At 46.0% G+C, this 14419-nt stretch overlaps 1 protein-coding gene across 8 annotated transcripts in view; it reads right to left on the reverse strand.

Annotated features, from left to right (window-relative positions):
* The window catches only part of tns2a (tensin 2a), an 87552-nt gene that overhangs the window by 42210 nt on the left and 30923 nt on the right, over positions 1-14419 (reverse strand). For all 8 annotated transcript variants that reach the window (XM_034087829.1, XM_034087828.1, XM_034087826.1 and 5 more), the window contains exons 2-3: positions 2897-3002; positions 2529-2566 (exon numbers count right to left, since the gene is read on the reverse strand). In XM_034087829.1, coding sequence (XP_033943720.1) covers positions 2529-2566; positions 2897-3002 — 144 coding nt within the window. The remainder of the gene's footprint in view (positions 1-2528; positions 2567-2896; positions 3003-14419) is intronic.

Raw genomic sequence — 14419 nt, forward strand, 5'->3', positions numbered from 1 at the left:
TAAGGGCAACAGTCAGCTGATCAGCGTATACAGTACATGGAGTCAGTAACGGTTTCCCCCCCGCCTAGTAGAAAGGCCTCTTCTTCCCTAATTAGACAGACAGGCCAGTCAACTTGTCACGGACTGCATTTCACTCATTTTAATCCCTTCTTCTCCCACTGTTCCACATTCCCCCTCTCTGTATCTTTCCCGGCCTTCCCCACATCTCTTTGCCCCTGGCCCCGGGCATTCTCCCTCTCTCCCCCAAATTCCCTGTTGACTAGATGTTCCACTTGGGTTAGGAAGATAAGAGGAACTGTTCTCTTAGAGAAGCACATGCTGAAATAAAAACAGTTTAGGGCCTTCTGTTTGTTTGAGTGCAAGAGAGAGAGAGTCTGTTTTGTATAGAACAGAGATGGGTCAGCTGGGGGCTGTTGACATAGTTAAAGAAGGGAACAAAAACACATAACATTTACAAAACAAGACCACCAATAATCACATATCTTTCTCTGTAGGAGGGTTTTTCCAGAAAACCGGAGCTGACGGGATTCTAGACAGTGTTGTCTAATGAAAGATTCGTCACCAGCTTTACAGTAAAGACAGCGGTGGATTTGTAAATAGAAGCCTGGGGAGAACAGGATGGCTTACAGATGACAGAGGGCTGATATCCAGATGTGTGACTGCACACAAAAGGAGTTAATATGCAAGGTTATAGGTAATAGCTCCCAAATGCAAATCAGGTGCAAGTGAGGCAACACCTTGAACTAATAAGACTTTTAACAGCACTAAACTGGCCATTCTCTGTAGCAGGAGGGCTAAAGCTAATTAGCTAGGCAGTCAGACAGCTGGGATCTGTTATTCAGATCTATTTATTATGCATTTTATAATTCTAAGTGTAACAGATTGATGCCAGCCCAAATCCATCCTTCCTTAGACTCCCCCCTTCACACGAGGTTAGATAACAACCGGGATGAACACATCAGCCAGATCCTCCCCCACCCTGCCTTATCTGACCTCTCCCTTCCTGGGAAGCAACGATGGATATCACAATCTAACAACCAATCAACAACCACATAAACACCACGAGACAGTCACAGAAAGGCTAATAAACAACACCCTGTTGCTTTCTGTGATCAGTCTTGCCAAGGCATTCAGTTTATCCACATGTATTTTGACAATAAGCTCGCTTTAACCATTTTCAGGTTTTATCTTTCCAAAAGAAGATGTTCTGATAACATGGTTGTAGCCTTTTAGGTCCTGTTCAGACCACCAGCCAAACTGGTTGTTGTCCTCTCCAGACTGTATCCACATTTCTGTACAGCTAAAAAGAAAACGGTTAAAATGCAATTTTTTTTCTAAATTGGATTCAAACCATATTTGGTGTTGGATTGATTCCAATCAGATTTCTACAGTTGCGTCCCGGCCCAGACGTTCTGGTCGATCAATTCAGAAGAAATGAGACACACTGAGACACTCTTTATGTCCCCTGACTTCAGAAGTATTTGCTCAAATCTTCTCATGTTGCTGAGGCGTCAAATGACACATAAAAAGCAATACATGTGTTGCATTGCAAAACAGAAATATGTACCTTACTTTATATCAAGCAAGAATACAAACCTACATCACAAGTCTAGCAAAACCCTGGTTTTACTTTATGATTGCTTGTGCCATCCTTCCATCCCTGAACTCATCCTCATGGCTCCCTTCAGATAATAGACATTAGGATGGGGCAACGCTTGCGGAATGAGGCTTGTCTTTGCCACATGCCTTCGCCCTTAGCTTTCTTTCTCACCCGCTGCCAGCCAAGGCTCCCCGTTCCTACCCCCTCTTCATCGCTTTGGCCATGGCTAGCATTCCCCCCTCTCTGTCTATTCATTACACCATCCGCTCCATCAATGTTCCTTTCACAGAGGCAGCACTGTGGGTGCGGGCGAGGCTTGCAGCTCTTTCCGAGGAATGCAACTGAGCGGTCTTCTGTTGGCAAAGATCTCAAGACTTCTGCCCTCAAAGAGCGACTGTCATGTATTTTCACACCTCACGAGCAGAACAATGTACTAAGCAGTTTGGATAACCATTAAAATGTTATTCCGACAGTCTAGGGCAGTCACATGGAAATATGACCAAGGATGGATACCTTCCAGTGGTCAGCCCGATTAAGAAAGATTAGAGGGTCAGCATTTGGGCTTAACCTTGAATTAGTAGGGTCATGGTTGACGATGACTGCACATTTGACCTCTTACAGAGCAGGTTGTGTTCACACTAGGGATGTCATGAGAACTGACCCTCCAACAAGTCAATGCCAACATCTGGCACTGACTTTGTATTCAAGAGATTACACATTTGGGTAAATGAGCAACATCACTTTCAATGCTGTCTACAACTCTATCACAACTGATTCCTCTTGTAATGTGGAGGCCATAGGTGGTCCACCAAGAAAATGTGCAATATGTGTAACTTTACAGAAACCCACATGGAAATTAACTGTATAGTGGGTAATTAAGGAATACAATTGGGTTCAATAAAAAAAACTCAAGTGGGTGGATTCTTACCTTTGCCTCACACTTTCTGTGGGTTGCTGTCTTGCATACTAAAAGGAAATAAAGAAATGCATGTTAAAAATAGTATATAGTAAATTGGATTCAATTCGAAGTTTCAACTATCATTTCCATTGGATTTTATAGTGTGTACTATATGTGGTGCAAGAATAAATACAATTAAAGGTAATGTGATTCATGCAGGTTTAAAGCACATTTAGATGATTATCATTTTGGATACCATCATTAATCTGAAATATTTGGCACTGAAAATCGCTAAATCAATTCCTAATATTGGTCCTCTTGGTCCTTTAGAGTAACTAACTGCAGTTGTGAGAGACCAAGCTGTAACAATGATGACAACACATGCTTGCAACATTTACCTCTGCAGAAAGACCCAATGTTGTCCACGTTCTGTCGGCACACGCTGCACTGTCGCTTCTTCTTAAAGGTCTTTTCCTTGAAGACGTGAGGTTCTCCCTTCCCCCCCTGTGCACACAACACAAATAAGAATGGAACTCAGTTAGAAACCTGACACAGTATCAGACATTGGGACACAGTTTGTGGTGCTGCCTCATCTCAAACAATGCAAGGGAAACCTTGTTTGACCTTCATCCAAGCGTTTCATTTTGGTTAAACCTCCATACACAAAAGTTGGACTTCCCCAAATCTTTTCAAAGAAAGATACAAGAAAACAAAGTTATGGCTCGTGGGTTAGTGGACTGTAATAATGACAGGATCGTGAATGACAGACATAGTTTGTATTTCACCACTTTGGCCACATCCATTCTCAATTATTTGGCTCTTGAACTTCTGTTCTGGTTGTGTAACTGTCTTCCAGTAATAATCCTTGTGGTTCCCGCCCATACCATACTGTAATCCTTAGTGTGTGGGTATGTTTCAGTGTACGTGTGTATGTGGGAAGTTTTGGGAAAAAGAAAAAGGAGCAAATGTAATTCTTAAAAAGAGATGGAGGAAAAGTGAAAGTAAAAGACTTTCACTTCTGTTCTTTACAATGTCAATATTTGTCACAATGTCTGTTAGTGTGTGTATATCTGTGTGTGTCTGTGTGTGTGTGGTAGCCAATCCCGCCCAGTGCCTCTTTGTTTCCCAACATGGGATCACATCCACAAATGACTGGGTCTGACATGACTTTAAAGGTCCCATGTCATGGACATTGCTACTGATCATAATTCCATTGTTGAGGTCTACTAAAATAGATTTACATTGTGCAACTCACATTGGTTTTCTCATACAGCATCTCTGTAATGTATGTGTATTCACTGAATTTCACTCTCTGTCCTAAATGCCTTGTTGGAGCTCCTGCCCCCCCTCCCCATGAGCCCAGTGTGCTCTGATTGGTCAACTCGCTGCTGCGAGGAGCTGACAGTGTGAGCTGGTTTACTGGTGTGGTTTCCTGCTTGCTGCGAGACAGCGAGGCATCACGAATGGACACGGGAAGGAAGGGGGGTGCTGAGGGGGCTGCTGCAGCCCCATCTGCGAGGCTCCACTAGCACCCGCACATAGCCGCGGGAAGTCATTTTGCTCAGCGGGTGCTGCCAAAAGTGGGGAGGGGGGCCGCTTAAGGCGGTGCGGGCCGGGCACGGCTGTCAGCGATACGAGTCGCTTAAATTGTTTGTTTAAAGGCGAGACAAAAAAAAAACATCGTTTTTCATGCACTTGTACATTTTGAGATGTTGTGCTATTTTGATTCTATAACATGTTTTCTTTCAGGCTTTTGGAAGGAAAACGTACAAAATACACATTTAAGTGTTTATTTTACTATAGTTTGTCTATTTGCGTTGGTATATTTCTCCTGAATTCACCAAAAGTTAGCATTCTAACGTAACATAAAGTACAGCGACCGCTGTTTGCACCATGTCATCAGAGATATCCTTGGAAAGGTCTGTCTCTCCTGCACAATCTCATCGGATCCAAATATGGTCATTTCCTTTGTATCAGCAACCAATCGTGAAAGTACAAAAGGGTCCTAAACCAAGAAACAAAATCTCATTGGCTGGTGTCAACTTCTGACAACGTGATTCGTTCAGATGCGTCACGTGGTGGTGATTGTGAAACACTTCACGTTCACAGAGAAGACAACAACAATTGTCAATTGCACGAAGCAAGATTATACAAAAAACAAATGACCCCGAACATGAAATACCTTCACGGAGTCACTCTAGAGACCATGCTCTAGACCAGGGGTGGGGAACCTTTTTCCTCTCAAGGGCCATTTCAATATCCTCCGACGGCCGTACAACTTATTGACCTCTGCTTAAAAAACTAAAATCACAGCCCATTCGTTTGGCCTTCCTTTCATGCTGTGCAGAGAAAAAGCAACCTCTTAATCCAGATATCTTACCATGACTCACGTATGCATGCACGTGCACGGTTGTGGCATGACCACCCAAACAGAAAGATATGGACACAAGATGTGTGCAAATGTATTTAGTTTCATATCCATGTGGAAATGATTTAAGTGGTGGGGGACCTAACCTCCTCTAGGGGGGTCCGGAAGGTTTTTTTTTTTTAAATGTTGAAGTTAAAAGCATCATCTGGTGCACTTTGAGAGCAACATTAAGAGATCTATGGATACATCTCTCAACACCCAGATGAAACAGAATTGCAAGCATTTCTTTTTCTTTATGGATATTTTACAAATCACTCCCCTTTTAAACTATATTATTATTTTTTTATTATTTTAGTGTCATATAGCATTTTATATAGTAGTTTACTTTATTCTCTTATTTTTTTATAACTATAATGATCATATAAAGATGTGCCTTTACCTCACTGGTTGTAGAAAAAGCTTCTTATATTCGTTAGCATAGCTAGCTAACCAGATGCTAATAACAACAAAGTTATTGACTGTATGATCAGTATGACAGATGAACAGATCACCACTGGGCTTTCAACTAAAGACACAGACACGCAAAAACTGCGGCATGTGTACGGCTCCTTATGGGTTCTGCAATTTTTGAAGTGCCGGAGCGGCGTTCTGGTGCTCTCCGTCAGAACTGCACCCCTGTCAGACGAGACATATACCACGTGATGACACGTTAGGCTCGTGTTGTGTTCAAGGATCCTGACCTTGGCCAGGAAAAACAGGCACTCGCTTGTTTAATTCTTATGCGGTCTAGATTTCTTACATATTTTTTCTTTTTTGCGTGTGTTTATAAATTACCTCGAGGGCCGTACCAAATTGTCTCGCGGGCCGTGTACGGCCCGGGGGCCGGAGGTTCCCCACCCCTGCTCTAGACTCTGCAGTGTGTGTGTCGCGTAATTTACGTCACTATCCCACGACCTAGATGACTCTGATTTTATTTATTTGGAAAATACATACAAGCCACCGGACTGATAGAAATATATACTATGACTACTATATGATACTGTATACAGCTAATTTTATTTTAAGGAAAAACATAACTATTTTATGTAGTTTAATAATTTTTATTTAGGTGGTCACTCAGTTGTTCAAATGTACAACACTCGCCAACAGGGGGTGCTGCAGCACCCCCAGCAGCCCTACTTCCTGCGGCTATGCACCCGCATCCCCCCCGCAACCCCAAACGCGGCGCACCAACAGTGTAACGGAGCGTCCACACTACAGCTTCAAAAAAAGCTTGGATCTGGGCGTGTCTGGAGCTTGGGGATTTTATTCAAGCAACACGACCAACAACCAATCACATGAATCTCCCGCCCCCGACATACAAAGCAAATAATTGCGATTTATTAAACGCGATTATTCATTGACTTTGAAAATATCCATTTATTGGAGAAAAAATGTGAACAGTATGTTTTTAATAGTTGATTACCCTGAACGTTAAGTATAATTCAACTGAAAAAGAATAATAATAAAAAAATAATCGTTTTATTTCGATTACGTTGTTTTCGTAATCGTTGCAAGCCATAATTGTAATCGTGATTAAAATAGCAGCCCTATATGATGGATTATCAGTAATCATTTCAAAGTGACACAGAGACATTGGATTAATCTTCAGCAGCGTTTATATGCGTTTTAATGTCATTGAACGCAACTTTTGATCAGAAAATAGCAAAGGTAAGACGTATTAGCCGTTTTGGCTCCGTAAAGTGAAGTTGTGTGTTCTCTTTCATGGCTTCGCTGACGTGAGTTTTGGTCGTACAGTGATGATATTTATACCCAGGGGTAGTGCTGCGTACCTGGACTCACATTCAGGTTCAGGTCCGGACTCAAGTCCAGAGGTTCAGGTTCAGGTCCGGACTTATAAGTCCATGGCTTGCGTCAAGTTGTGTGAGTAACTAAAGTGAACTTATTGTGAGCTAATTATCAATTGAAAATTAACTCATAATCAACTCAAATTCAAACTCGTCAGGTTTATTGTGCTCCCTTCCAACTTGTGTCTACATTTCTCTACAAAGTACAAATGTAAAAAAAACACTTTTTGCCACTTAGTCTACAAATGACTTATGACAGCAACTAGTGAACTACTACAAAGTTCAAACATTTATTTCATTTACCAAACTAAAGTAACCAAACTGTCCCTGAGCTGACTGAGCCTAAATCCCTAAAACGTTGCTGAAAGGTAGAGTGTAGAGTAGACCATACACATTATACTGTACAGTATGTGTGTAACAGTGTAGAGGCTACACTGTAGTGGCTGTACAGTCAGAGTGTACAGTACTGTCTGTACACCATGTCATTTCTACAACTCTACATGTGTACATTACAGTATACTACATACATAGTGATGTACATACATACTGTTAGAAATTAAAATCAATGTTGATATGGCGTAATTTTGAATTAAATAAACTATTTAATTTAAATCAGTTTTATTCTGAAAAGACCGGAAGTTCACACTATTAACTTAATACTTTTATTCTGAAAATTCTTCACTTCCGGTTAGCATTAGCATGTGGCGAAATGCTACGTTTTCAAACCGTGAATCGAAGGTGAAATGGCATGTGTTGTACACTGAGCACACTGGGATTAGCACTCATTTATTGACACTGAATAACGTTTATCAGGGAATGTTTAAATAACCACAGACACCAGAATATACGTAAGTGCTAGTTTTTTTGCGAGTCCAAGTACCGGTTCCCGACGTTCCGGTTTTAACCGGACTTGAACCGAAACTTTTTACAAGTCCAGTACCGGTTCGGCGTACCGGTACGCAGCACTACCCAGGGGTGCACATAACTGGTATGCAGGTACGCATGCGCGGCACAAATCTGAATTGCGTAACGTCACTTGTGTCACTACGCGCCTTTGCGTACCTCAAAACATCAAAACAAAACACATATTTTGTCTATACGTGTTTCTTGTCAACACTCAATGGAGTAAACTACGAGACATTAAGCGGCTACGTTGCCGTTTTGCTGCCTGCAAAAACTCTTCGGACTTTCTGTGACTGACTGAACTGGGTGCTGGCCGAGCCGCGCAGGACATAACCGACGGACCTATAGGTTACTTACGTAACCCCAGGTCTCAGAGTAACATGAAGTGAGATGTCTCACTATGGGATGCACCTCAACGCGTATGCAAACAGAAGCATCAATCTCATTACGCCAATCCTGATTGGCTGGTGAACTTGACATCTACGTCAGGGAATCCACCCACCCTTTAAGTAGCTTGCGCTACGTCGCAGCGTCATTCAAAATAAGCACCTCTTCTCGCTTCACCTTAGCAAGAAGGGCCGTCTGGTGAGACATCTCACTTCATGTTACTCTTAGACTGGGGTTACGTAAGTAACCTATAGTTCTCATTCATAACACTCCGTTCGATGTCTCACTTTGGGATATTGAAACTCCCGCATTGCTAGACATGCTTATCTCGAAAATCACCAAAAACAAAACAGGTAGAACCCTGTCTCAACACGGGGCCCAGCACTGCACGGGCCATACTTGGAGCAGAGACATCTAGCCTGTAAAAGCGGACAAAAGTGAGCGGTGAGGACCAGCTCGCTGCTGCACAAATGTCTTGGATGGAAACACCCTTGAACAAAGCCCAGGATGTAGCCAGTCCACGAGTAGAATGAGCATGCAGGCCCGTTGGTGCCTGCAAACCCTGACTCGTATAGGCCAGAGCAATCGCGTCCACAATCCAGTGGGAGAGCCGTAGCATGGTAACGGGCTTGCCCTTATGAGGGTTAGCCCAGGATACAAAGAGTTGGTCATTGCATCAAAACTCTTTTGATCTGTCCATATAGGTGCGTAAAGCACGGACTGGGCACAGCAAATTTGGCAGCTGTGAGGAACACAGTGGCAGGAAATACCTCAATGCCAATGGGGGTACATGAGCCAACCACCTTAGGTACAAAGGCAGGGTTGGGCTTCAGCAACACTCTCGTTTGCCCCGGGGCAAACTGAGTGCATGAAGGATGTACAGAGAGCGCATGAATGTCACTGACTCGCTTGGCAGATGCCAGAGCCAGTAACAACACTGTCTTCAGTGACAGGTGTTTCATGTCAGCTTCTTCCAGGGGTTCAAATGGAGGTCGAGTGAGCCCATCTAAAACCACTGCCAAGTCCCATAAGGGCACCAGTGACCTGGAAACAGGGAGGAGCCTGCGAGCCCCCTTCATAAAACGGCAGACCAAGAGATGTTGGCTGCAGCAATAGCAGCCAGGTACACTTTGATCGTAGAGAAAGCTCTGTGTTTATCAATCAGGTCCTATAGAAATGATAGAATCACCCCAACAGGACTTTGAAAAGAGATGTGTCCTTTTTGAAGGCACCACTCCTCAAACACCCTCCACTTACAGTCATAGAGGGACCTGGTGGAGGAAGCTCTTGCACTCTGAATAGTGTTTATCACCTTCTGAGGGAGTCCCACTGTATTCAGGTTATACCACTCACGGGCCAGGCCCATAGTGCCAAGCGCTCTGGGTGTGGGTGAAAAATCGCCCCCCCCGCCTGAGACAGTGTGTCCCTGCGTAGCGGGAGCTGCTACGGCTGCCCGCACAGCAGCTGATATATCTCCGCCAGCCAGTACATTGCAGGCCAGTGTGGAGCTATTAGGATCAGTGTGTGGCGTTGTTCTCTCACTCTGGCCAGAGTTGGGGGCATCAGAGCCAGGGGTGGGAACGCGTACAAAAGGACCGGAGGCCAAGCGTGCGCGAGCGCGTCCACGCCTAACGGTGCGTTTAAATCGCGCATTGAAAAGAACAGCTGACATTGAGCGTTTTCTTTTGATGCGAACAGATCCACTGCAGCCCGGCCGTAACGCACCCACAGCTGACTCACAATTATTGGATGTAGAGTCCAGTCTAGTGTTGCACGGTGTACCGATACTTGAAAGGTACCGCGATACCCTGCCGTTAAAAACGGTACGATTCCTCCGTTTCATTAGTATCGGTACTTTAAGAATGACGGGGAAAAGTACTCCCGTGAAAAAGCGCCGTTTTAATAAGAGCCGTGTGTGTTCAGCGCTCTGCTTCCACTCCCTGCAGCCGTGCCTGCAGTCCCGCTCCTCTCAAGCACGTTCTAAGTCCCTCCCCTCTCTCGTGCACGCGGCCACGCGCTAGCTGCCAGAGCATGTGAGAAAACGAGAAGCATGGCTGCAAGTGGGAGTGCAACTGCCGCTGCGCCTCGGCTTGTTGACAAAAAAAACGCCAGAAGTCTGTGAACGGGCCGTTCAGGTGTTCAGAGCAGAGCTCCCTGTCGGAGCGCAGAGCGTGATGTGCACTGAAAAGTGTTTCTGTCGCAATATTATCGTTGAGCAAACTTAACGAGCAAACTAGCATCACTATCTGCTAACGTTAGCTTTAGCCTTCGTTTTCTATTAGTTTTTTTCATAGGCTATAAACGGAGGTGGTATAAGTATATATCTTGTACTTGAGTAAAAGTAGAAGTACCAGAATGTAGGAACAATCCTGCAATCAAAATGTTCCTCAAATGAAAGTACAAAAGTATTATCATCAAAATATAGTTAAAGTAGCGACAGTAAAAGTAGAAGTACTCAGGTCTTGTACTAGAAGCACCAGAGTGTAGGAATACTCTGTTACAGTAAAAGTACTGCATTCAAAATGTTCCTCAAGTAAAAGTATTAAAGTAGCGACAGTAAAAGTAGTCATCACTAATACATGCAGTGGAGTAAAAGTACACCATGTACCTCTGAACTGTAGTGGATTAGAAGTACAAAGTAGCAAAAGAAACATTGAAATACTTAAATAAAGTACAAGTATCTCAAAATTGTACCCAAGTAGTACTTGAGTTTATGAACTTAGTTACTTTACACCAGTGACTATAAAGATAGAAAGACTAAGCCTTGCACAGAGGCATGACAATACATTTTCAAAATGCTCAACAGTGCTGCCAAAATGTTAAACTCACTGCTACACAATTAAAATAAATGCTTTTATATATATTTATATTAGATGTGACTCTTTGGTGTTTCTGTTCTTAGTAACACTGCTGCTTTAGTTGTTCTGACTGCTAAAATCATCTGTTATTCCTAATTTTAAAGCCGATATTCCGTGTTTCCCTTTTTTTAAGAAAAGTATCGAAAAAGAATCGGAATCGCAATTCTTGACTTGGTATCGGTATCGAAACCAAAATGTTGGTATCGTGACAACACTAGTCCAGTCTGCATATAGTGGTGCACCTCTGGACAGCAGATCTGCCCCGAGGTTCATCACTCCTGGTACGTGCGTTGCTCTCAGAGAGAGGAGACGTCCGCAGCTCCATAAGATCAGTTTGCGGGCCAGCATGTGTAACTGGAGAGAACGCAAACCCCTGTGGCGGTTTATATACGATATTGTGGTCGTGTTGTCTGTCCTCACGAGGACATGATGTCCTCTGAGAAAAGGCAAAAAGCGTTTCAGGGTGAGGAACACCGCTAAAAGCTCCAGATAATTTATGTGTGACCGTTGGAGGTCTCAGCTCCAGAGACCCCTCACAGGTCGACCTTCGTATATACCCCCCCAGCCCGTCAGACATGCGTCTGTGGTGACCACCTTCCGCGATAGGACAGCACCCATAGGTACACTCCGTACTAGAAAAGTCGGGTGCAGCCAGTAGCGCAGTGCCATTACGCATTTCATAGTGACCATCACTCTCCGCGCACCATGACGCACAGGGTCCAGTCTGAGGGCAGCCACCCAGCGCTGAAATTCCCTCATGTGTAAGCGACCCAGTCGTTCCACCAGGATGGCTGATGCCATGAGCCCCAGTAACCGCAGACATGATCTGAAGAGAACATATTTGCGTGGCTGGAAATGAGCGAGGCAAGCCCTGAAGGCTTTCACTCTCTCTGCTGACAGGCGGGCTGTAAAGGGCACCGAATTCAGGCGTAGGCTCAGTTAGAGTACAGTCTGGGCTGGGAACAACATGCTCTTTTCTGTGTTTATTACGAAACCCAGGTCGAGCAGGTGTTTTACGAGGACATTCGTCTGCGTAATAGCCTCTTGCTCCGACTGTGCGAGAAGGAGCCAATCGTCCAGATAAGTTGCCAGGCGAATACCCTGTTGTCTTAACGGGGCTATCGCGGCTTGCATACAAACACTCGTGGGCTGAGAGACAGACCGAAGGGAAGTACTCTGTACTCGTAACAGACCTCAGATATTTCCTTTGTGGATAATATACTGGGATGTGGAAATACGCGTCTTTCAGGTCGACTGATGTGAACCAATCGTTTTGGCGCACAAGACGCAACAGAGATGTGTGAGTGAGCATTCTGAATTTGTATCTTTTGAGATATTTGTTCAGAGCCCTCAAATCTAGTATAGGCCGAATCCCGTTCCCTCCTCGTTTGGGAACGAGGAAATACTTGGAATAAAAGCCGCTCTGACTCTGTTCGGAGGGTATTATAGATATAGCCTTCTTGTCTAGTAGCGAGAGGATCTCTTGCTCTAGAATATGGGCCGACTCTCCCCGGGCTTGCGAATGCAGAATGCCCAAAAAGTGAGGGGGGGTGACAGCGAATTGGAGTCTGTAACCCCGTGTTATTGTCTTGAAAACCCAGGCAGAGTCTGTGAGCATCCTCCACTTTTCGCTTCTCGAAGCGAGCGGAGATGTCACAGCTCTGTCGTCTGCCCTCAGTGTCTCTATTTGTTGTGTTATGGGGCCCTCTAGTGTCTGAACACGATGGTACCCCAGGTTGACAACCCCGGTCGACACTGCGCATGCGCGTGGCGGTGATGCCTTCACAGCCCCGTCCATCGTCCGCCTTCTGAGAGAGGTAGCAGCCAATCTTAGAAGGGGGGTAGACGTCAGACTGTTTATTGTTTTTATTGTTTTTCTTTTCCTTTTTATTGACTGCGCCCTTGGCTTTAAGCCTGGAAACGACAGTGGAAAATTATTTATTAAAAGACAATATTGATGACATGTGTTTGTGTGACTTAAACGAGCAGCGGAGCTTGCTGTCGTTGATGTTAAGTCCATTTCCCTCATGGCGTGAACTTGAGGATGACGTTCTGACATCACTCGAGGCGGCGAGAAGATGGGGGCATGGCGGCACCCCGGAAACACATGAGCATCTAACACTGGAACGTGTTCTGGAGCTGGAGAACAGGGAACTTCCAGCTCTTTTATCGAGGAGAGGAGAGGAGGCTGTCAGGCCGCCCTCTTCTTCTTCTTTGTCTGGTGGCTGAAAGTCTGGTGCCGGCTGTGCCTGAGCGGCTGCTGCCGGAACCGGAGACTTTCTTGGCCAGCCCGTCCTCGCCTCGTGTCTGGGCTGGAGACCCGGGGCAGGCTGTGGCCTCTGCTGTTTCGGGATTTTGAAACGGGCAGGACGTGAGGCAGCCTGAGCGAAGGACTGCCGCGGGGCTGTTGAAGGCGGTGGCTGGACCCTTCGGGGAAGACAAAGCTGGAGAGCCTCATCCTCCTTCTTTTTGGACTCACACCGCTGCTGCATCGAAGCTAGAGCGGAGCCAAATATGCCCTAGGGAACAATAGGCATGTCCAAGACGTCCTCTTTTTCCCAGTCTGGAAGGTTCGTCAGGGTAAGCCACCTGTCTGTCTCCTGTACCACCATTATCCCCAGTGCTTTGCCCGTGGCTTGGACTGCACAGCGCTGCACACGGAGACAAATGTCCGTGATCGCTGCAATTTCGTCCCACACGGCAGGCTCAGGCTTGACCGTCATGTCCTCGCGGAGCACCACCTGGTAGGCGGTCAGCAGCGAGGAGACGTTGAGCGCCCTGGCGGACAAAGTTGCGGCTTTATAGGCTCGTTCGGTCATGGCTGCCACCAGCGGCTCCATGGGCGGCATGCGGAGCAGGCCGAGCTTCTCCATGCCGTCACAGTCCAAAGAGGAGGCACCCTGGATTGGGGCCTTGTTGCTGAAAGGGCGGTCTCTCCGCGAGACCGACACCTCGTCCAGCATCTCTGGAAAGACTGGGAGAAGCTGCTTCCTCATCCTCGCTGCTTGGGGCAAGTTCTTCACCTCATAGCGAGATCTGGAGGTCTCCTTGGCCACTTCAGGCCAGGGGATGTCCAGCCTGGACGCAGCGTGTTGGCACACGGCCTGCAAGTCCATACTGAGGCAGGGCGAAGCTGGTGTGCTTTCGCCCAGGGGAGCGGACATCGCCTCCGGCTTGGCAGCCTGGGCAGATGAAACGAAGATGTCATCTTCGTGCTCATCCGAGTCGGATAAGAGGAACTCAGAGGCATCCTCTTCATCCTCCTCCATATAATCCAGCTGTAGGACATCCTCCGCGGGTGGAACCACGGTGAGGTCCAGCTGGGAGCGCGGGGCTCCGCTCTCGCGGCTCTTGCCTCCACCGGGCCCCAGCCTGACACGGCGCGGGGTTCCGATTCCGTGGCTACCGCCGTTGTTGAGCCCCAGCCTGACACAGCGCGGGGCTGTGTTGGGTTGGGTTCAGTCTGTGGACTGTTAAGCTAGCCCGGTTACTGATATTCAAGGTGTGCTCTGAAGCGAGAAGAGGTGTTTGAATGACGCTGCGACGTAGCGCAAGCTA

The sequence above is a fragment of the Pseudochaenichthys georgianus genome, chromosome 7 (genome assembly GCF_902827115.2).
Source record: "Pseudochaenichthys georgianus chromosome 7, fPseGeo1.2, whole genome shotgun sequence".
NCBI classification, from domain to species: Eukaryota; Metazoa; Chordata; class Actinopteri; order Perciformes; family Channichthyidae; genus Pseudochaenichthys; species Pseudochaenichthys georgianus.